The following is a 23,594-nucleotide window of genomic DNA, read 5'->3' as shown; positions in this document are numbered from 1 at the left end:
GATATTAAGGGTCCCTAGAACACAGACAGGATCCCAACCAGTGATCCAGGCTCCCAAACAGTGATCCAGGCTCCCTGTTTGTACTGATTTGGTGCAAACCTGTAACATGCTGCTCACCTCCAGTGCTCGCTTGCAAAAGATAACAAAACATATACATGGGCAAACACGTGTGAAAGATCACCCCTCATGAACAGTTAGCTTTAAGCAATAATTCCACTTGTAATGTTTGAAAAGAGGGAATTAACATAGGCTACCAAGGGAGTTTGGGACAGAGAACACACTTAGCAGGCAAGTATTTTGAAAGATTGCAAGATTGCACTGTGTAAGAAACAGTGATTTCAACACGATGGAAATAAACCAATGGGGAATCTTCTGAATGCAACAGAAGAACCATGGGAGGGAAATGTTATCCTGTAGTACAGAGTAACCATGCTGTGGGTAGCAAAGATGCCGTCATCCTTCACTGAAACCCTCATCACCCTGCAAAAACATGCATCTTCTGTAAGCAGGATGTTTAGGCTGGGTTTTATGCCTGTGTCCCCTTCCTATGCTTTGGATCAAAGAAATGTTTGGGACCATCACCTTGAACCACTTCCTTGGGGAAAAAATTAAGACGAAGGACCAAAAGACAAAAAAAAAAAAAAAGACAGCACAAAAATGCTACAGGCAAACAGATGCATCTCCTCCCCAAGAGAAAATTATTCCTCTCTAATAAATTCACGTAAGGTTTTGTAGATATTGAAAATATTCCAAAACATAGCTCAGTGTAAACAGCAAGCTGGGTTTCCTCATGCTCTTTAGAATTTTTCTTTGTTTACTCTCCATTTGAGAATAAAAAAACCCTACATGTGAGCACTGCAAATGGTGTATTTCAGGACTGATTTGGGGTATTTGGCAAGGGAATCATAAAATATAGATATATGTAGCCTCCAATAAAATACTCTGTGCTTTGCCTGAGCCACCAGGGTCAAACAAAATTAAAAAAAAAAATATAATTAAAATAAAATCCAGTGTCTGCTTTATTAATATTTTTATTTGTGTTTGGAAAATAATCTGATACCATGGTGATAGGCAGACTGTATCAAGCATAGAGAGAAAGACATGAAAGAGACATTCTGGGGTGTGTCTACTCTCACCCCCACTGCCTTCTTGCTCCCAAACCCCATGTCTCAACAGCGGAGACCCCATGGGAATCTGCCCTGGCAGGGCTTCTGGAAGCAATGGCCAGCCTGGCCAGTTCACTCAGTGCAAGGAGAGGCATTTGGCTGGAGACACCAGCTCCCATCTGTGAGCCCAAACGGCTCTGCTCAGCCCCTGCTCACCTCAGGAGGGCCTGGCACGTTCATCTGGTAAAAAAACAGCCCTTACCTTTGGCAATCAGCTCCTCCAGCTCCTGGTCGAATCCCTGTCGGTGGCATTTCCTCCAGAGCCCCATGTTGGTCGAGTTGTACTGTCTGTTGCACTCGTCTACTGCGCTCATAGCAAAGATCTGCCTCCTGTTTCTTGCCAAGAGGAGTTTCCCTTCCCAGCGGTCCAACCTAGACCTGCTGGCCCTGAGAGGCAGGTTGTTGTTGGAGTTATAAATGAAGCCAGGATCATTTCTCTTAGTGGTGATGCTCTTGCACCTCTCTCTGTGCTTCCTGGCATCAGTCTCATACCAATGGTCAGAGCAGATTGCCACAGCCAGCATGCCCAGGGCACACAGAGCTAAAGACAGGCCAGCATACAGCAGTAACCTTCCAGCAGCCATACCTCAGCTTCACAGAAACACCATGGACATCCTCACGACAGGCAAAGCCCTCGGGTGTGAGACCACGCAAAAACCTCCAGAGCAGCTGTTAGGTGTCACTTGGCAGAGTCTGCCTCAAACATCCCCAACTCCCGTGGCTCACATCCACACTGCAGAGGGATGCTGAGAGCGCTACAAAGTTCTGCCCTGGAGGCAGTCCTGGAGTCTCATCTGCCTCTGCTCCTCTACAGAGGAGACCTGGCGAGGAGAAACACAGCAACACAGCCTTGCACCTCCAATGGGAGCGAGCCAGTGACCCACCTACACAAAGATGTCCTGCTCCCCTCACCACGAGCACCCGAGTGACAGGGGCTGAAGGGATGTATCCCCCTGAAGAAACCTGATGGTTGATCAGTCCATTAATCTCTTTCAATCCGGCCAGCTCAGAAACCCAGAAGAGATGGCTTTTAGATCGGCAACCTCACCACGGCATCGTCACAGGGCAGGAAAGTTCAACAGCCTGACATCTCCCACTTGCAAGCAGCCAGTTGTCCCGTTTACAGGAATGGGTGACTTGCCTTTCCTTTGTCAGCGGCTCAGCAAGAGCATCATCGTCTGGACGGTCGCTCGCTTGCTTGGGTTTAAAGCGGGGTCGAAGGGGAGGGAGCAAGAGCGGGGAGCAATCTGTTGTTGTTGCCGGCTGCTGCTGCTGCTGCTGTTTGAAATCGTGGTTAAAACATACCCTCCCCGGCTGGCTCTGGAACCGCGGGCACGCACGGCTCTCTCCCTCAGCAGACTTCGCTGACAGTCACTGGCATCTCGGCTTCGGAAACATCTCGGCTTCTCTCTGCCAGCCTTGCCATTCGCTCGCCTGCTTTATTCGCCGGCGCCTTCATCCAGGCAGCCTAACGCCGCGCTCCTTTCCTGCCCCGGCGCTCCCGGACAGCGCTCCGGCAGCCTCCCGGCTCCCGGGCCGGGGAGAGGCGGCGGGAGCAGCCGCAGCCCGGCAGGACCCGGCGCCGGCCGCGCTCCGCCCGCTAGGCAGCACGGGGGGCTGCCCTCGGCCCCGGCATCCTTCGTCCACACACACACAACACACACGCTGCTGCCCCCCCTTCCGCTGGGATCGGAAAAGCTTCCTCCGTCCCCGGAGCCGGGATGTGTTGTGCACAGTTTTCCTAACACGGCGGCACGTTAGCCATCTGCAAGATGAAGGCAGGCGGGCAGGGCTACGGCTGGCGGAGAGGATGCTGAGGAGCGGGGAGGGGAGGGAGGTCGGGGGAAACCGAACCAAAACAAACCGGGGCGGAGGGGCGGAGGGGAGGGGTGGGGGAGCTACACACCTTACACGGGGAGAGGAAAGCAGCCCCTAACTGTTGTCAACAGCTTTCGGTCTGCACCATTTCTCTGCCATATGGCCCGGTCTCCACGTCGGAGCTGAGATTTTTTAGCTCAGCAGCTTCATACGAATCGTATCCCCAGCATCAGCGGTTATATTTTCAGACATATTTTTTTTCTCCTTAAATTTTCACTCCCTTTCTCTTTAATGGGAATAACTCACCCATTTTGTAGAGATCAAGTGCAACAGAAGGCGAGCTGGAGTCCCCAAGCTTTAGAAATCTCATTTCACCGTTTTTAACCCAAATAAAAGCGAATCCAATCTTCTGTACACCTGGGAATCTTTCCTTGTTCAAACACCGAGCCCTGCAGCCTTGGCCGAAGCCTACAGACCGAGCATACAGAGCGCTGAGCCAAAAGCCAGTGATGTCACCCGTGCAACGTGAGACTCATTTCTTATTTCTCTATCCTCCTTAAAGATAAACTGCACCACTTCCCAGGCAGGAAATGTCGAAGCCTTACTTTCTTAAGAGGGGAAAAAGTAAAACCTGGATTTAACTGGATCCTGCTCGTTCTTGGTCACAAGCCCTTACATTGTGTCAACCAAGCCCAAGACAAGCGGGGCTGTTTCTCACTGCACCAAAAAAATCCCAACCTACTACATAATACAGAGCACAAGCTTGAAAAAAACCTCTGGATTCGAGACCTTCTGTGTGATCCAGAAAACTGAGGCCTTCATAGCCTGAACTGTACTGTTTAAAAAGGAAATAGAGATGGTAATTTCCCTTGCGTCAAAAAGCTCTGGATCCTGGCATATCCTGATTTGCAAGTACCACAGCATCCTGGAGCTGGCAGAGGAACCTAGTTAGCCCCATCCAATATTTGGCTCCCACACAGCAGGGACTCCACAGCATGAACAGCAAACAATGCAGATGCTCCTACTGCACCAAGAAGTCCACAGCCTGATGCCCCTCCACAGATGTGTGCTGTAAAAATCTACATCCAGGATGGATCCTACCAACTTTTGGCCCCTGGATCCCAAGCTGTGTCATCTGAATTGAAAATAAGCACAGCCTTTATTGGAGCCCTGGAGCTGGTGAGAACCATCAGCCCCAAGAGGGGAGTCCTTGGATTTTGCTGGCTTTTTTTAACCTTAGCCACACAAATTAGACTTGCTCCAGTGGGGAGAGCAGAGGTGGAATGTAGTAGCTCTTTGAGTATCCGAAATGCATACCTGGATTTTCTTGTGGAATACAGCTGCAACAGGGAAAAAAAAAAAAAGGAAAAAAAAAGCCACGCATGACTGGATCATAACAGGTTTTGGCCCCAAACCAAATTGTATTATCAAAAAAGGCAAAACAACTCCTTCCATTTTACCTGGCAAAGCCAGGTCCCAAATCAACTGGGATTTTCAGCTACGGAAGGATATCTATCCCATTAAACCACTTTTGGTTTGAAATGCGCCATATTCTCTAACCCCCTGCATGATTATGAAACTGGCAAAGTCAATCATGCAAACCATAGATGTTACAATAATCTGTATCTTCTGAAACAGCTCTACTGCAAGATTTCAGTGTTATGAATATGGACTGTATCTGGAAAGCTCTTGATAAAGTTAATTGTTTTATTGAAACAAGGCCCTGGTTTAAATTTTTTTGCAGAAACTTCCCTTTGTTGTTAATAATAAAGACAAATATTTAAGGATCTAAGGTTTCCTTAAAAATAGTTCAGCACAGATGGATCCACTTCTATAACTGGATTCTTCAAGCAACTACATGTCAGTAGATAAAAGGAACTTGATTTTATAGTGGGAATGGAGCAGCCATACTTTTTGTCTGTTCAGAGATAAAATTTAGAGGTTTGTGGTCACAAAGCTTCTGGCTCCTCTAAGAAGATGACAAACAGGCTTCTGGTATTGCACCCACACAGAGATGAGAGTGCACCTGGATTTCTTTGTCAATTTTTAGCATCAAGTCTCAAGCTGAAGGATGAGAACGGGGAACAAACCTAATTTTACCAACCGTATTTTTTGGTTGATTGTTGGTTTTTCCATTTAAGCACCAAACTCTGCTATATTTACTCTCTATTTAGAGTGAACAGGAAAACAAAACTGTTTTCTGTCTAAATATCCAGTTTACACAGGACTGGGAGACTGGGGCTAGGAGCAAAATGGAGGATCCAGCTACTAGAGCTGTTTTTCTCATGATACTGGCCAAAGATACATTCAGGGATGGGAAAATAATATCATGTAATCACACCTACATTTCTTTTCTAATTAAACATTAGGATTACAGCCCAAAGAGCCAAGATTTGGTTGGACCCAGGGAGGTCCAGGTGCCAGGTTTTCCCATCACACCCCAAGGCAGTAAGACAGTTTGGGGCAGGGGGACTTTGTACCTGGAGGAGCCAAACTTGTTCCCTCTTCTCATTCTTTAACAGGGATTTGAAAGCCAAAAATTGGCATGTAGTTCCAGGTTTTATCTTTTCCTCTGAAAATGAATTTCAATGGCAGTTTCTACGCCTTTTTTTTTTTTTTTGCTTGCATATGTAGCTTTATCAGATGGCAGTCTACATCCTCCTGCAAGTCACCTTAAATATTTAACTGTAGGAGAAATTGTTGGATTTCAGGTGAACTCCACTTTAAATCTAAAAAATAAATTTTTTCTCCCTTATCATCATTATTCCCTTCTTTTCAGGAGGGGCAGAATATTGCTTGCCGTAGGCATTGGGAACCTTTCCTCTGTCTTTTCCCAGGATTATTGCAGGCAGCCCCTTCTCAGCACAAACAGATCATTATTAAATTCTCTTCCTCCCACCCCACCTCCGCCTCACCAAAGGGTGGGGGAAAAAAACAATCCTTGTCGATCTTCAGATGAATGTAAGCTGAAAGAAAGACATTAAAAAAAAAAAAAAAAATCCCTGCATGCACACTTGAGCTACACGGAAACCGCTCCCGACAGTGAATTAAGGGCATCTCGGCAAAGGGAGCTAATTCATTGGTCTTAAATCAATCAGGGAGTGAAAATGCAGTTTTGGTAAAAGCTGAGGCTTTCTTTTCTGCAGGTTACGGTTTCAGTGATCCAGAGGCAAAGCTGAAGCACAGCAAAACGTGCACAGAAAAATGTCTGAAGGCGTGGGGCAGAGAACCGGCGCCCAGTGAGTCTGTTCAGAGCCAATTCCTTGTGACAAGCCCTGCGCTGCCTGCTACACCTCACTACGGACGTTATCTTACAGATGGGGCCAGTCTCCTCTCCACTCCCTCCCGGGATTGTTTCCGCGCTCCTCAGCATCCTCCAGCGACCAGCGCCCGCCGCCTCTCAGGAAAGCTCCAGACACAAAAGCAAAGCGAGCGCCTGTACCAAGCTACACAGAGGTGGGGTCTTGGGCTAGAAGGGGGGAAGGGCAAAGTTAATGGACAACCAATTGCAATTTGCTCTTCTTCACGGTTTTTTTGTGGTGTTTTGTTTTGTTTTGTTGTGTTGTGTTTTTTTGTTGATGGTTTGTGGGGTTTTTTAAACATCAAAATGACCTCCACCATATTCTTCTTCTTCCTCCTTTTTTTTTTTTTTTTTTTTTTTTAAAGAAAAAGAATTCAGTGCCATCTAGTGGGGGAGGGGATTGAGCTGCCCATTCCCCGGGATCTGTACTGCCAGTTCAGTTATTCAACAGGGAGAGAGGATCCTCAGTATTTCCCTGCTCTCTCTGTCATCTTCACCTCTTGGAAGGTGACGTTTAATTTACATGGGCTCCAGCCTTCATCCTTTGTAATGAACCACCTACTGAAGACATAGGAACTCGTACTAGTGTTGCATTACCTGGAGCAGCACTGGCTCTGGAGGCAGTTTGCAGCTCTAATTACAGGATTTCAAATACAAGACAGTAATCAAACCAAACACAGATATAACAAATTATATCTACTAATATTTTTTATCATTCCAATGCACCTTGGCTACTGGTGTAGGGGAATTCTCAGCATGCCTGCCCTTCTATTAACATAGACGTAAAAGATGCTGCCATGGAAGCATCTTATGATAACTCCCACAAGCACTTGACCCACCAGTCAAACAGATTTTGGGTGTTCAGGTGACTTGGAGCCAAGCAGAGGCTCTATAAAGGCAGATAAGAACCAAAAAAAACACCAACATATAAAAACTTTGTCATCTAACCCCCCGTGAGTTAACCACCTATTAATGTCCCTTCTATTTTTATTTTTTTTTAATGGAAAAAGACATTTGCAGAGGTAAACATCAGCCAGCTGCATAAACACTGGCTGGCCATACACACACACACACACACACACATACACAGAGATTAGGCAGACAGCTGTCTACACACTCGTGTTTATCTGTATCACATTAGGATCTAGCTGCCCACACCAGCACCTAGCTGGACACCTTCCGCTCTCCCTACTGGTAACTCCCAAAAGAGATTTGTTTTGATCTCTTAAAAAAAAAAAAAAAAAAAAAAAAAAAACACACAAAAAACCCCCAAAACAAAACAAACAAACAAAACAAAAAAAAAACAAAACAAAAAAACACCCAAAAAACAAACATTTGGATTTCAAAGTTAAACAAGTTAGTGAATATCAGATTTAAGATCACCCATGCAACATTAATTCGCCTCGCATGCAAACACATTAAGATACAATCTTTAATAACATGATTTTTGTTTCCATGGGTCTCCTGCTTTTTGCAGTGCAAAGGATGGATGCTGCTCACTTAATGAACACTATTCACATTTTCTCATATCCTTATCATCCAATGTTTGGTGCATGCACTGTTTACTGCAGAGCATCCAGATCTCGCTTTGCATACAGAATGATTAATTTCCTCACGGGCTTTTCTATAGTGGTGCTCTAATCGTAGTGTTGGAGAGTTGGGGTTTTTTTACAATCATCAGTGAGTTTATCTTCACAGCTCTCTGCTGAGGAACAGAGATAAAAGCCAATATTTCCAAACGTGTCAGTGTATTTTGGGCGTTCCATTAAAGGAGCTTAGAATCAAACTTCCAGAGTACTTAGCACCTTCCTTCCTCAGAGAACAGCTCCCAGTCACCTTGGCTCTAGACACAGTGGGCAGTATTTTCACAGAGTAATGCATGGGTGACTGAAACTGGATTCACCTGGACAGAAGTTGGGAAGAATGTAATTTTTTTAGTCACCTGGCTTCATAACAGCAACTCTTACGAAGGGTGAAACAAAATCCAATTTTCAAGTTCAATTCAAATGCATACACACCATGTGACCATGATTTTTCCTACCTGTATTCATCTCCTAGACTCACTACACAGCCTCCAAACTCTCTGCCAAACAGCCACCATTTCAGGACCACAAAGTCCTGGTTCATCTGTCATCTACCATGAATGGAAACAGAATCTGGGCAGAAAGTAGGATGTGCTCATGTATCTTACTTCATGACCACAGGACACAAGTGAATGGCAATCCATGGGCAATCTTTATTCTGGTGTTTTCTAAGAGTCTTGATTTCGTGACCTGAAGTTGTGATGAACAGAGGAAGTGCACACGAGGTGAGACAGAATTGATCAGGGGGTCAGGAGCTGAATGGAGTGTAGCATCAAAAGAACAGATTTATTTTGGGAGGAAGCAAAAACGAATTGCTGAGCAGAAAGCAGGAAGACAGGAAGGTGAGCAGTCCTATATCATCTTTTTCAATAAAGCTGAGGGAATGGCCAACACTAAATGGCCTCACACAGAGACTGGTAAAAGAGTAACCAGCTAAGAAGAACCACAGTATAATATGGTTTTTTTTTCCAAAGACAAAATGAAACAAAAGACTGGTGGCTTTCCACTAAAATTGCTTCCCCCTGTGAAAACTTACCCTATTATTTAGCTGTCAGCTGTCAAAACTGCATCATTGTTAACAACCTAAGGCTACACTGTGCACACAGCTATGTATGATAACCTCTGCTTCTCACGAGAACCTCTCCAAGAATAGTTTTAAGCTCAGGCAAAACAAGGATGAAATAACTTTAAACTCGACCTTTGCCCCAGCTGCCCAACATGGACATCATGGCTGGAAAACATCAGTCCAAGCAGTTAAAGTTCAGCAGAGCTAGAAGCTACTGAAAACAAGGCCTGTTAGGCAAACTTAGTCTGCTGAAGGCATTGTCCCTGCACGGCTGCACTGCCTCCACACAGACCCTGTGTTCATGGGCACTGTGGTAATCTGCAGAGTGACTTGGCAGCTATTGCTCCACCTTTGAAGGTGGTGCCACCAGTTCTAGTTTTTTCGACAGGTTGGTAGAATGTAAATCATGCTGCATTTAACATGTTGAGTACTAAAACAAGAAACTCGGGAAAGCCAGCCCTGTCCCTGTCCTGAGTAAACACTCAAGTGCCTCCAATGCCAGAGGAGCAACAAGAAGATATTTAAGAAAAAGAAAAGGCCTAAGCTGTGCATGTGTAAGCCTCCAATGAAGGAGAAAGTTCTGCTTGGAGACAACCCAACCAAAGCACAAGGGCAATATTCAGCCCTCGGGGCTCTTTCAAATTCATCTCCCTACAGTAGAGAAGACATCTTAGCCCTGGCTCTCACAAGCAGAGATTCAGCTCCAACCTGGTGCACTCTGTGGTCACAGCAGCCACTCTGTTGTGTCCTGTTTATTGTCTTGACAGCTTGGTGGTCAACATCTTCATATTCTACAGCTTCTCCTCTGAGCTGGACGAGGTTTCACAGGAACAGACCTGTTTTCCCCAAAGCTTTGCTAAGAGGACTGCTATTTCACACAAGCCCCTCTGTGCTCCCCCAGTTTTACCTTACAGATGCATCAAGCCCAGCCTCCTACCTAAATCCTGCTGCAGGAAAAACCCGTTGCCTGCTGCAGTGATGAAGGTGACATTGCTCTGAATGCAGGAGTTGCACAGCGAGGTTTCTTGCTGCCTAAAGCCCGCTACAAAAGGAAGATGGCTCTCCGACATCACCGTCACTGGGCTCAGCTGAAAACAGGAGATATTACTTCATTAAAATTCATAGATCTTGTGACTTTTATAGAAATAGCAAGTAGAATCCAGGATGGCAGAGATGAGATATCAGGGCCAAAGAGTAATGCCTGAGAGCAAAAACTCAGACTTCTGGCTGCCAATAATAAACATATTTGGTAAGAAGTGACTTTTATTCTAAAAGCTACATCTAACACATTGATCTTCAATATATTAAAGCCTGAATAATTCTGATTTTGCTGTACTGCATCAATATGGAGTTCATATAGGCAGTCTAATATCTGCAGCACTGCCACTTTGCTTGACATGGCAAGTCACACTATACAACCTTACCTAAACTTCTGACAGATTCCAGAACACGTCGTTCATTCCCTGAAAGACTTTTGGACATGGTTTCTATCAGCAGTGCTTTGTGAACTAATCCACTGAAAGACAGAGCCACAGCCTCTGTAGACCGATAACATGGTGTTTTGTAGCGAGTGTATCACATCCATGACTGGATCTCAGCTGCCAGTTCAATTTGTTGCTTCTTTTAGTCACAAAAGAAGAGCAAGGATTAGTTAAAAATCATAATGCATAGATGATAAGAAATCACGATGTAAGGAACTGGAAAGAAAACCAATAAGCAAAATCAAAAATAGCACCTGCTTAGAAAAACTGTGTTCTCTAAAAGCACTGCTTCATTTTGGAGCATGACTCAGAAGACCTCAGTCTTCATCTATTTCATTTGGCTGTGAAGTCCCAGCAGAGTAGATTCATTTAAATTTAAAAAAAAAAATAAAAAAAATTGTATACATATATATTGTGTGCCTCTGTAATAGCAGCTGACATCTAGGATGATAAACTGTCTATTTAGACACAAGTATGCTTCTACCCTCAACAGTTTTGCATTTACTTCTCTTCATTATTTGCATCCAAATAAAGTAGTTGGTTCTTCAGAATTCATCCATTTGTGCAGTTCATTTCCCCACCTCAAGCTTTATCACTGTGCAATCACAATTGGTTGTTGAGGATTTGATTATATCACAAAAAGAGGATTAGAGCTCCAGATGGGGCACACACAGCAGGAAGAACTGAATGCCTAAGCAAGAAGACCTGGTTTCCATGCAATTGCCATTGGTTTGTCAGTCTTAACCAAGAATGAAAGAAAGAGAAGGAAAGAAAATCTGTACATTTCATGCTACTGGTGCTCATTTTGTAAGAGAAGGGAGCAGCTGCTTAAAGATTGCTCTTCTTCTGTCAACACTGAAAGGGATGCTAAGCAATTTTGCAGACTACACAAAACTGGGAGGAGTTGTTGACTCCCTGGAAGGCAGGGAGGCCCTGCAGAGAGACCTCCACAAACTAGAGGACTGGGCAGTCACCAAGCATATGAAGTTCAATGAGGGGAAATGCTGGATTCTGCACCTGGATGTAAGCACAGATTGGGCTACCCTGACATAATTGCCAGCACCTTCATGTCACCCACCAGGACTGGAGCGAAGAACTCCAAACTAAAACCAAAAAAATTACCTGTTTCCATGACTCTGCCTTCAAAAGACTATAATATGAGGGGGAAAGGTTGATCAGTGATGGTTAGGTCTACAAAGAGCACCGCTGAAATGACTGGGAACCTGGGAGTTCAGCCAGAGCTCGGAAAATCTGCTGACTTACAAATCGACACGGTCAGAGTGGCTATCCAGAGTGCTCCCAAAGGTTTTATGATTTATCCTGTGCTCAGCATTGGTTAAGATTTCCTAAACCAGGAAAACGTGGAGAGAAATCTCCATTGGAATGCACCACAGAGATCAACTCAAGGGAGCCAACAGCTCACAAACCCAAGAGGTCTGTATCCAAGACAGCATCTTGAAAAGAGTTCAGCTGGATGAAACAGGAATGTGAACTCAAACAGACCCAACGAGTCTCCTTGGATTTTCTGTTTAAGAGATTGATGTTGGTCTGAAAATTCTATTGCTGGAACATTTTTATTTGTACTTCGTTTTTACACCTGGTCATGTAGAGTTAGAGATAAACAGCTGTTTTGACCCCATTTGAAAACCTTGGTGGATGTCCTTTCAGACAATTGCTGCAAGGAATGATGGAAGAGAAACTACAGGAGCTTTTATCAGCAGTGAGACAGATGTCTCCATTATTTCTTCTCTTTTCGCTGACTCCATTATTTTAATATTTTTCCTTTCTTTCCTCCCCCTTCATCCCCCAGCAATACTTTTTTCCAGCCAAGACAGATGCGTCTTTGTTACTGTTGCCTTTAAAAGTTTTATGTGCATGTTGCTGGTAAAGTAACAACAATACTTGACTTCTGTAACATGTTTTTCACTAGGGGAAGCTGAAGCATTTTCTAAGAATCAATTATTCTTCACAAAGCATTTCTGAAGCAGACGTTATTATCCCCAGTTTACAGAGGGATGAAATGGCAGATAGGTTAATTAACTTGCTTAAGGTCATCCAGTGAGTTAGTAATGGAGCTGCAAAAAAACCCAAGATTCAACAATTCTCATTCCCAGTCCCTTGATCTAACCACTAAGAAATATTCCTTCTCTTCAGTCTTAAGTACTTCATTTAAATCTATCACTGATCATTTATTCTGACATCTTGTTGAACTACAAATTAGTCAGTCTCAATGACAAACATGTAAATGTGGGGAGATTTACAGCATCCTCCATCACTTGCCTGTTCAGCTTCGTGCACCCCCTGCTATGCTGAACAGCTCATCGTCCATTAAAAATGGAGAACTGTCAATATCGTTTCAGGCATCAGTCCGAGGGTATCGTGTGAAAGAGGAAAAGCACTTTCTCCCTTTCCCCAGGAGGCAGGAAGGCTGCCTCAACAGCCTGGCTGTTGGGGAAAGCAATAAACTCAAGATGCCAACTGGCTTTGAAAAATAATTTCTACTTTTCTTTAATGCTGCATCTCCCTCCCAAGTGTTTCCAGTGTTAGATAGCTGGAGCGGCAGTATTTAATAGCTACATCTTGGTAGATTTCACTCTGTGGCATGAGTTTGACGAGTCATTTTAAAGTCAAAATATCCTTCAAATGCCCACCCAAAGCCTGTCAGCCTCTTAATACTACACATTCTCTCCAGAGGGTTTTGCATTGCAGTTGTCTCCATGGCTCAACATGAATCGCTGCACAACAATATACAGCTGACGTTTGCCAATTAATCATGATCACATAAAGAATTAATAACAAATGATTTCTAAACACATCTTTAGCCAATGCCGTTTTACCAAATGCTCAGAGGGTCCTTCTGCTTCACTCAGTTGAAGATGATTTTATTCCCTCATGTCAATATTTATAACAAGAAAATGTTATAACAAGAGATCATCTTACAGCTTGATAGTTCTCAGAATAAACTTTGGAGTGAAGTCGATCATTGTGTCATAGAGGAACCTCATTTCCAAGATCAACTGATACAAGTTCAGACTCTTTTTTCCTTGTAAATGTCAATAAACAAGCACCAACGAGCAAGCTGGCACCCTGATCTTTTTTTTATTTCTTGGGTATACCTTTGCCTTCTCAGGACAAACTCACAGTGGCTCAAGTGTCGCATTTTGTCAAAATTTTGCCTTAAAGCTGTTTAACATTCAGTTAAAACTAAAATACATACACAAGAGGAATTAACCAGATAATTAATTCCAGATCATTGTTGATCGAATAAAATAATTCCAGACCAAATTACTGCCAACTGTTTGTGAAAAGATCTTTCTTGTAGTTTATCAAGAGGTCTCTTTCTCTTTTTTCTTGCTGCTTTGCATTCATGTGCTTCATGAATGTCTCTCCATTCCGCTCATGTCTTTCCTTCACAACAGTCCCTGTGCAGAGAATGCCCATGTTGTCTTCTAGCATCATGTCAATTCACTGTCTTTTGACTTCTTTTTCAGGGTTTCACCTTTTTCACTCACCTGTCTGTCACTGATTTTCTTCTAAATAATTGCTAAAAAGTCCAAACACTTTGCTCTGTTTACAACAAAAAGCTCAGGAGGATCTAACAACATGTCCATAGAATTCAGCTCATCACAAACCCATTCCTGTTGTCAGCTTCTGCTGTTTCCTTCTATTCCCTGGAAGAAGAAGAGAGAGCAGTTCAGCTGCTGACCTGAATGTTAAGCACTAGCAAACTAAACCAGGAGTGCAGCCACCAGTACACACATCTCTGATGGTAATTGCTCCCAGGGGTGCATGTTACAGCACTGCCAGGCAGCCAGACTGGCCTGTCTAACCTGTTCTCACCACAAGCATCATCTCAGAGAGAGTGACTTGGACAGTGTCCTCCATGATGAACCCCATCACCCAGTGAGCTTGAACTCCCCAGCAGAATACAGGGAGACACTGGTCCATACGAGGGAAGAAAGACCATTTTGGCCATGTGGATTGCAAAGCAGACCATGCTCTGCCTCTGCAGATTTGCAGATGTGTTGAGTTGTCACTTTGTTGACTGTTGCGACCTCGATATTCCATCCTGAGTGTCTGTACGCTGCCTTACTGGCACGCTAACCCTGGCTGAGTGCTCTGCAAGCAATTCTCCTCATAACCACAGCAACAACAGTGATACAGTGACATAAATAGGTTCTTGTGAGTGCACTTTTTTACTTTGATTTAGTAATAGCAATGTCTGACAGCAGAAACAACTGATTTCAGATTAAAAACTGCAGAAGAAACTAACCAGTGTAGACTTGTTCACGTGTGTGCTTTCATCACTCTGAAAGAGCCATGCTGGAGCCTGAAGGTATAGGCAGCAACACTGGGTCTCTGAAGGGAAAACATTTGTATTGTGGCTTAGAGATCTTTTACAACCTAAATGATTCCGTGATTCTGTGACTCCTTCCTACTGATCCTGACCTGTGATGTGTAACTATGAGGGAGAAAGTCGGTTTGCCCACTGTCCTAATCAGGAACAGCTGTAATTCTTACACCAACCTAAGCCACTAAATGTCTCTGCGCTGACACTCAGCAGAGATAACTTCGACCATCAGATCCCGGGGTGACAAAGCTGAAAAACCTCAAACAAACAAAAACCCACACCAAAGCAAAACAAAGAAAAACAAAACCAAAACCACAAACCACAAACAAAACAAAACAAACAAAAACCAAAACAAAAAACACCAAAAAACCTGAAATGGAACCAGAATCCTACTTTGAGAGAAAGAGGAAAATGCTCTTCAGTGGTCTATATGCCAGTTTTCAGAGTTTGGGTAACATGCAAGAAGAACTGGATATTTTCACTGATGAGGAGAAACAAGATCAAACCGATGTAATTACTGGAAAAGGCAAAATGGAATCTTATAATATTTTACCCCAATCCTTTTGAACAAACAAAGAAATTTGAAGATTGAGAAGGTAACTATGTATGAAACCATCAGCAGTCTTTTAGAGATGCAGGTAGTAACTTGTTCCAATTAATGCTATTGAGGAGGGGTGGAAGGGAGCAGAGATGGCTGCAGAGAATCAGGCTGATCCCTCCAATGTACAAGAAGTGTTTGGAACTGTGTGAGGAAAATGCCCCAAATAGCCGGCAGCCATGTCTCATCAGATTTTCTAAAACTTATTTTCCATGACAGAAGTTATTCCAGTCTATATGGAAGAAGTATTTTTGAACTCAAAATGTTTAAACTACTTAATCATGGAACAAAAAAGTGGTGGTTGCTTAGGAGTCAGCTATCACAATTTGATTATAACAAGGACAGTTGGTATAACAAGGAAAAAGGACAGTCCCAGTCAGGGACTGATACACACACAGAGATGCTTCAGAAAGATTATCCCCATCAAGATGGGAGGAATGATGCGAAAATTACGATTCAAAAATAGAGATAGAAATGTAAATGAGAGTACATATGATCTCACTCCGTAAAGTCATGATTGCTTATTTAACAAAATGGCCAAATTTGGCTGAAGGACAATTTTGTCTCAGCAGTAGGGTGAAGGAAACGCTCAGAAGCTAAAAGCATAGTATAGAACAACATGGAAACGCCAAAATATAGGGGGAAAAATGTTCTGTTCCTACAGAAAATGAAGACTACAGAAAAGTGATTACAGACAGTAAAATGGGGAGTGCAACAGTGTCAAGGTGTGTCTAAATAGAGATGGTAGAACAGCATAGAAGTGGTAGAAATGTTAAAAACATACATTCCCTTCTTAGAAAAAGGCACTTTTCTTATCTAGTGGGGAAAAAAAAAAAAGGAAAGAAGAACTTTTCAGTCCATTAGTCAGTAATGAAAATAGAAAGCAATTTCTACTAGAGCTAACATTTTAAAATTAGGATATCTAGAGAACTTTTATATGACAGTCTTTGAATAACTGGCTAAAGAAATCCCATAAATGATAATTCTTAATAATTATAGAAAGGCTTGGGTTGAAAGGGACCTTAAAGATCACCTAGTTCTAACCCCTCCCTCCCATGGGCAGGGACATCTTCCACTAGATCAGGAATATAAAGGAAATTGCAGAGGATCGTGCCAATATTCAAAAAGGACAAGAAAGGTGACTGGGGTGCCCAGGCCATGAGGCTGCTCTGCTCGTGACGAGCATGGAAAAGGTGACCGAAAATTAATCAAGGAAGGACGACGGAATAACAATGTCTTCAATGCTGAGCAGAATCTGCTCTTCTAGAAAACAGGCCCAGCCAGACAAACCCGGCTTCCTCCTTCAATGGCATTACACGTTTAAATGCAATCACATAATTGTCATTTACTCAGGTGTTTGCACAGGGTCTGATTTAGCACCTCCTGGCACTGATTAAAAATTAGCATAAACCGAGCACAGGGAAAGCTCACGTGATGTGGGACTGGCAGTGGCCGAAGGGGCGGCGGGGGGAAGCGTTAGCAGGGTCAGGTGCCCAGCCCCAAGTCTCAGGGGCTACCCTGGGCACACACCTGCTCCACTCCAGGTTTGGGGTCACGAGGGTCAGTGACCAGAGACCAAGACGACACTTGTGCTGAAAGACTGAGATTGTGCAGGTGGATTTGCCAAAGCAGATATATTTAAGCAGCTGAATATCCATCCTTGAAAAAAAAGAAGGCAGAGGGAAGCAAATGTTATGAGTCTAAGGACTGGCAAGGAGCACAGGAGACAGGTACCCTAATTTTGGAGTAGAGAAACAATTTCTCTGTGTGGTTTGGAGCCACAATGAATGACAGAGAGACATTTGTGGCTCCCAAACTCTTTCTTTCACCACCTTTCAGTGAAGCTGGATTTTGACAACGGTTGTCCCAGTTTGCAGCCTGGTCAAGGCTGTGAGTGAAGACACCTGGCTTTCAGCCCTTCGTGTAAACCCATACCTTCTCCCGAGAGTAAAACCAACTTGTTTTTGTTATATTAACCCAGACAGACATTCTCACTGCTGACTGCTGACTGCGTGGACATCTCACACCAACCTTCCCTGGCAAAAGGAAAGAATAAGGCTGTATGTAGATTTGTCATCAGCATCTAATGAGAATATCTGCTGATTTCATGATTAGATTTAAGCATATAACTCCAAAGCTGCTTATAACAGGAAAAAGAAAAAGAGAGAAAGACACAATGGAAATGTTCCTGACAATATCTGCAGACGTCTGTTAACATAGGAGGGCGTATCCCTCTTATGGGGTGATGCTTTGGGTTGTCCTGTGCGGAGCCAGGAGTTGGACTCGACGACCCTTGAAAGTCTCTTCCAACTCAGGATATTCTATGATTCTATGACGATGGGGCTCAGCACCTGACACGCCGTCACTCATTGCGGGGAAAGAGGAGGCGGATCGGCCCCGGCAGGCGGGACCGGAGCGGGGACGATCCCGCCTCTCCCCGCACGTCACCCTCCCGCACCGCCCCTCGGCATCACGGACCGCCCCTCGGCATCACGGACCGCCCCCTTAGCATCACCGACCGCCCCTCGGCATCACGGACCGCCCCTCGGCATCACCGACCGCCCCCTCGGCATCACGGACCGCCCCTCGGCATCACGGACCGCCCCTCGGCATCATCGCTCCGCGCCGGCCGCGGGTCCGCCCGGGCGCTGCCGGGTGAGCGGGGCCGGGGCCGGGGAAGGGTGAAATGGGCCCCGGGGTGCGGGGGCTGTGTCCCCGGGAGCTGCCCTGCCGGAGGGAAGCGGGACCGGCTCGGGCTGGAGGATGCTCCGCGCCCGCCTCCGGTGACCTCCGTGCCCCGGGGCGGCCTCCTCTTCCCGGCGGGCTCGTGGTTCAAATCAGGAGTCACTCTGGAAACAGAAAGTTTTCCCCATGTGTTCCGAGCGAGAAGGAAGCTGTGTGAGACAGGCTGGTGGATTGGGAATTCAAAACAAGCAGCCTAGGGCGGGAAAGCTTGCTTTGGGTGGGAGGAAGGAGCAGGGAGGAGGTGGAGCGGCGGCGCTGGGGGCTGGTTTTGGTTTCGGTGTGTTAATTACCACTGGGCGATCCTGAAATTGTCCTCGCTGGAAGTGGCGATAACAAAACTGTTCTGTCACATCTCACATAATCAGAGATCGCCCTAAAACAAGCTTTGGATGGCTCTGGCTCTTGGGAGTTTGTAGTCTTCACCTTTCTTCTCTCTCAAACATTCTTAGTCTGATGAGGATTAGTGGAGTTCTCCATCGTTGGCTTGGGCCGTTTAGATTCCTTTAGCGATTCTGAAGTGAAGGTCGGTTTCATCAGACCACAGGTTTGCATCGTTTAGGAGCTAAAGGTGCTTTCACTTTAAGGCTGCAGTAAGAAGAGATTAAGCAAGCTCTGTTGTTTGACTTGGGTCTAATGATACTTCCAGAGTGATGTGATGAAGATTTTGGGGGAAAATTTGTTGCTTTGTCTCTGGATGTAGGAATTAGGGCTGGCTGTTCTGAAATGGATGGTTTAGCACGACTTAGTGATCACTGCCCCATGTAATAGATGCTCAGGTGGAAGTGCTGCCCTGCAGTCATTGAAGAGCTTCTGCCTCCTCACAGTAGGCCTGCTGCCTTAGCTTGAGGCCTGTGATGCTTAGCCTTCCTTTTTGTTGATTTTTCCATTTCTCTCTCAGACACAGATTACTTGTAATTACGTGCTTCATATTTTTCCTGCTTCCTTTTATAGATCTGTACTAACAGGAGTAAATCAAAGCACGCAGTTGTACATCAGGTCCTGCCGTGGGCAAGTGTATGTAAGGGAGGTTATGAATACTTCAAATTTGCATTATTAAACAATAGGCTCCATTTAATCATACTGAAGTGGACTTAGCACTGTCCTGCTGATTACTCTTATCCACGCTCTTTAATTTCTTGTGCTCATCTGCAGTCAGCTGTGCAATACTTCTTAAAACAAGAATTTTAAACTTCAACCTCAGTGTAGTCCACTTGAACAAACCTCACTTTTTTCCTCTGGAGACTTATGTCGTCACTTATTCAAAAAGGCACAGTACAAGCAACATACAGCTTAAAATACAGGATTATGGGGTTCTCATTCTTGTTTATTACAATCCATGTTGCAAAGAAAGAATGAAGATGTAAAGAAATGGAAAAGTGGGAAGGATTAGAAAAGCTGAGAGAAAACCCTTCTTCACGCTCCTTTAAGAGAGTGGTTGTTGTCTCTGGTGGCCTGATAACAATTAACAATGGTTTTGTCTTCAGGGCATTTTTGTTGCAGAGGTCTTTAGGTGGGAGATGGCTGAAAGAGAATGGGAAGCTGTTGGTGGATTTTCTTGGAAAAAAGAATCTAGAACAGGGAAATTTTTTTCCTCTCAAAAAGAACGGCTATTGTGAGAGACTGAAAAGAGAATGAAGAAAAAGGTGATGTAGATGATTAAGGGAAGAGAATTGAGATGGGAAAGATCTCTGTGATTCATATAGAGAAACATGATTTATTTAGGTTGGCCATTCTTGTTAGACAGATTATAACAGTGTTTTAAGTTGGGTGAGAAATTTTGATGAGCAAAACTTCCAGGTTGCTTCCTCAATATGTTCAGATGGTGTCTTACCTTGTGCTTGTGTAGAAGTCAGCAGTACTGCAGCAGGTGCTATTTTTGGCAGAGCTCACACTGTAATTGTTCCTGTGATGGCAGTTTAGAGGTAGTCTTGAGCAAGCCGAGTGGCATCTGCTCATAAATTAGCCATGGTAAATTGTGGTTCAGCGGAGGTACTTTTATAGCCAGTATTGCTGTCTGTAGTGTCCTAGTTAGGCTGGTAATTGTACCTGAATTGGTGTTGATGTTCTTTGTGTGCAAAACCATGTACTAAGGATTAGACTGATTTCATGCGAGGAAGGTGACACTTCAAACGTGTGATCAGTGTACGACGCGTCGTTTCGCTTGCCTTAATTCTGGGATAGCCTGTGATGCTCAGCCATCTTAGAGTCGTGGCTCTCTTGTGCTTCCTTTCGCAGGAAGGTCTGTCTGTCTGCCTATGTGTGCCCACTCTTCCTGGAGACATGTCCAATGTTTCCAGTTACGCCCTGCGAATGGCCCGGCTGAGCGCGCAGATATTCGGAGACGTTGTCAGGCCGACTGACTCAAAATCTATGAAGGTGGTGAAGTTGTTCAGTGAGCAGCCCTTGGCCAAGCGGAAGGAGGTGTACAGCTGGTACCCTCCTCACAACACCTACTACGCCCTCATGAAGAAACTCCGCTACTTTGGTCTCTACAGGTACTCTCTGGGCTTACAGGGTTGGGAGCAGGACTGGAGATGGGAAGGGGGTGGCTGTGAGTCCGCTTACAGTTGTTTTCCTCAAGGGGAAAGAGAAAAAAGTTTTAGTTCTCAATGTGGTGCATATGGAAATGCACACTTGATTGTTGCACTGAGGGCAAGGAGCATAAAATAAGTGACTGCTGTCTAACTTTTGCCATAATTGGAACCTTTTGTGCAGAAGACTTTAGGTATAGTTTTGGGCAAGCAGTTACGTAAGAAATAGTTCCTGCTTTGGCTTTGTGGGGAAGGGAAGAGAGCTTTCTCATAGACAGGAGATGGGGCTGTAGTTCTGAATATGGCAAATGAATGTGCTACGAAGAGGTGATGTTAACACCAAAATTGCACTGAGTCAGTCTTATGATATATTCCTCAATCATTCAACAGCTAATAAGTGAAATGTAGAAGAGAAGGAAGGTCTATGTTAGGCCAGAGGGCCTTTTTATCCTTTAAAATAAATAAAGTTAAATTAAATTCAAGTGTTGTTTAAATAGCCTTGTTAATTCCAGCTTCATCCAAACCAGTTGTCTAATTTCCACATGAATTTCCACAGTCTCTAGCAGAAAAAATTTGCACCACTAAAGAACATCAGCAGGAGTCAAATGCATTTCTTTGACTTCAATCAGGTAGCACTAAAGAAATCCTTTAAAAAGGGAGGCTGCCAACCCTATGAGGTCAAACTAGAGTAATTTCTATTGCTAGTATCACAGCACTAGCCATCAAGGATTGTGTCCAGGATGCTCCTGGTTTAGGTGGGTGTGCAAACATTTTCTAGAGTAGATGTTTGCTTACACAGAAAGCCCCAGAGACACGTCCATGTTCCTTACTCTTCCCTTGTTAATCTCAGGTTCCTTCTCTAGCTGCTCTCTACAGAGAGAGCTTGTAGAGGGTCAGGCTTGCAGCTCAGAAATATGTAATGAAGAGTTATGGACTAACAGGGCCCAATAATAAATCACAAGCTTTTTGTTACTATTTAGAGAAGTTGTGTAGAAAAATAGCAGTGCAGCAATCTTAGGCCACGTAGGATGCAGTTAGGACTTTTGAAAATTGCTTTGCACTGAAGAATACAGGGACAGAGATTAATAGAATTTATTAGATCGTTACTGAGGATTAATTATCTCTGCCGGCCCCTTCATCCTCCTTCCTGTTTTATTCTCCTGTTAAGATCCTACCAGTACTCAAGCTTTCTTCATAACTCATTCTTGAAGTCTCCTGAGAGCAGTGTCACAGGCTGTAATTACTGCTCAGCATGCCCCTGTTTCCTTAGAAGCTGATGACCTGAACTTAGTATCTAGCACAGGAACACAATGTGCTATTTGTAGACTGCTGGGCCAAACGAGAAGGGGGGAATCTCATTCTTGTCTCTTGCTGATTTTTGCATTTTACTGCTCATTTAAGCACAGTGGATCAATAAATGCAATTGAAATAATACAAATATGCACACACCTTTTTTTGCTGAAAAGGGAAGCCTTGTCAGTTTTGAAAGTACCAGAGAAAATCATTCAGTGGTACTGTCGCAGTAACAAGGAATTACATTGCAGTGAGTTTCAGTATAGATTTCATGGTTAAAAAAGTTTTGATGGTTTTTTTTTCCATTATCACATACTTCAAAGAAGCTTTCACACCTCAGTATTCCTAGAAACAGAGTAAACTTCTTTACTTTCCTCCTCGTCTAGGGATGAACATCAAGACTTTAAGGAGGAGATGAGGCGACTGAAAAAGCTCCGTGGGAAGGAAAAACCAAAGAAGGGGGAAGGAAAGAGAGCTCTCAAGAAGAAATAGTTCTATTTGAACAATATAATTAACTACTCTGGAAATGCTGGAGAACAGCTGGAGAGGGTTTGGCGTGTGAGCTGCATGCGGGGCACAAGAAACACACTGTGAAATAGTGGAATCCACCCTGGAAATGAGGTTGGGTCTTTGAAGTTTTATTGGGTTTGAATTTCTGTGCTTTAAATATACTGTATATTGTAGCACATTATTTTGTCAGAACCCTCTGTTACCCAAGTAATAAAAACAGTAATAAAAAAAGAAGTGCTCGGTGTTTTTCTTTACACCACCTGTAGCTGCTTCAGTTTTTCTTGATCTGGAAGTCTGTTTGCTTTTCATTGTCTGTTTTACTTTCTTGTATCAGTGTCAACACTATGGCCACAAAAAAATAAGTATTCCTGCTTCTACTACTCCTTGTCAAACTTGCCTGTTTTAATGAGTCTCACTTCAGGTAGCTTTAGCAATTTTATATTTTTTTAAGTTGCTGTTAGAATTTGTTATTCTGCATTTTTCACTGGGCAATACTTATCACTCCATTGACTGCCCACAGCATTTACATTGTACCCTGAGTGATTAGACACTGCAACAGAAGAGGCTGAAATATTAATTAATAATTAAATAACTAAATCCATAAATAATGAAATTATTACATGCAATAATGAAATTTAAAATAGTTTTATTACAGGAAACTTACTTTGCCTGGAAGACATGCATGAAATACTACCTAAGATGATGAACACTTTCATTAGCATTCACTATGGGGTTTTATCACTAGGCTTCTTTGGTGTTGCTAATGTTAATGATTGCTTACATCTGCAATTCTTACCTGTCAGCTCCTGTCAGGGAACAGAAAGTACAGAACGCAGCTGTGCTGCTCTGCCTGGCTGTGTGTGCACCTTGCCTGTGTGTGCCCTGAAACAGCATCTTTTGATTTCCAGACCACATAAGTGTAGAGGAACATCCTAGAGGCAGTAAAGGAGAGCTACTGAAGATATGGAGTGACTGAAGCAGAAGGTTGGAGCACAGTTAGCTTGGGATATGCTTGGGTTTGTGCAGAGGCATTCTGAAATAGGGCGCAGTACTAAACCTACTGACACTTCTAAACCAAATTGTTTAATTTGTTGTTTAGTTGTTCAGATTTAAGTGTATTTGAAGGGATCTGTCTGAGCACTGAAATTGGT

General features: G+C 43.9%; 2 protein-coding genes across 2 annotated transcripts in view; one reads left to right on the top strand and one right to left on the bottom strand.

The window, feature by feature from the left end:
* Nucleotides 1-3,529, bottom strand: part of TMEM178B (transmembrane protein 178B) — a 226,354-nt gene extending 222,825 nt beyond the window's left edge. The window contains exon 1 of the mRNA XM_050324519.1: nucleotides 1,369-3,529. Within this exon, the coding sequence (XP_050180476.1) occupies nucleotides 1,369-1,750 (382 nt within the window). The 5' untranslated portion in view covers nucleotides 1,751-3,529. The remainder of the gene's footprint in view (nucleotides 1-1,368) is intronic.
* A 14,365-nt stretch (nucleotides 3,530-17,894) lies between these two features.
* MRPS33 (mitochondrial ribosomal protein S33) lies at nucleotides 17,895-22,687 on the top strand. Its single transcript, XM_050324984.1, has 3 exons — nucleotides 17,895-18,019; nucleotides 20,345-20,604; nucleotides 22,320-22,687. The coding sequence occupies exons 2-3, from the start codon at nucleotides 20,390-20,392 to the stop codon at nucleotides 22,423-22,425; spliced, it is 321 nt and encodes a 106-aa protein (XP_050180941.1). The 5' UTR covers nucleotides 17,895-18,019; nucleotides 20,345-20,389; the 3' UTR covers nucleotides 22,426-22,687.
* The last annotated feature ends 907 nt before the right edge of the window (nucleotides 22,688-23,594 follow it).

This window comes from Myiozetetes cayanensis, unplaced genomic scaffold, assembly GCF_022539395.1.
Source record: "Myiozetetes cayanensis isolate MyiCay16 unplaced genomic scaffold, myiCay2020 scf3, whole genome shotgun sequence".
Lineage (NCBI taxonomy): Eukaryota > Metazoa > Chordata > Aves > Passeriformes > Tyrannidae > Myiozetetes > Myiozetetes cayanensis.
Note: the sequence above shows the minus strand (reverse complement) of the source record. Positions and strands in the feature narration are given on the sequence as shown.

Bases quoted from the DNA above. Each gene is read 5' to 3' on its own strand.
- MRPS33 (XM_050324984.1), top strand. From the start codon at position 20,390: ATGTCCAATGTTTCCAGTTACGCCCTGCGAATGGCCCGGCTGAGCGCG. The intron at 20,605-22,319 runs GTACTCTCTGGG...CTCCTCGTCTAG, and splicing joins CGCTACTTTGGTCTCTACAG to GGATGAACATCAAGACTTTA.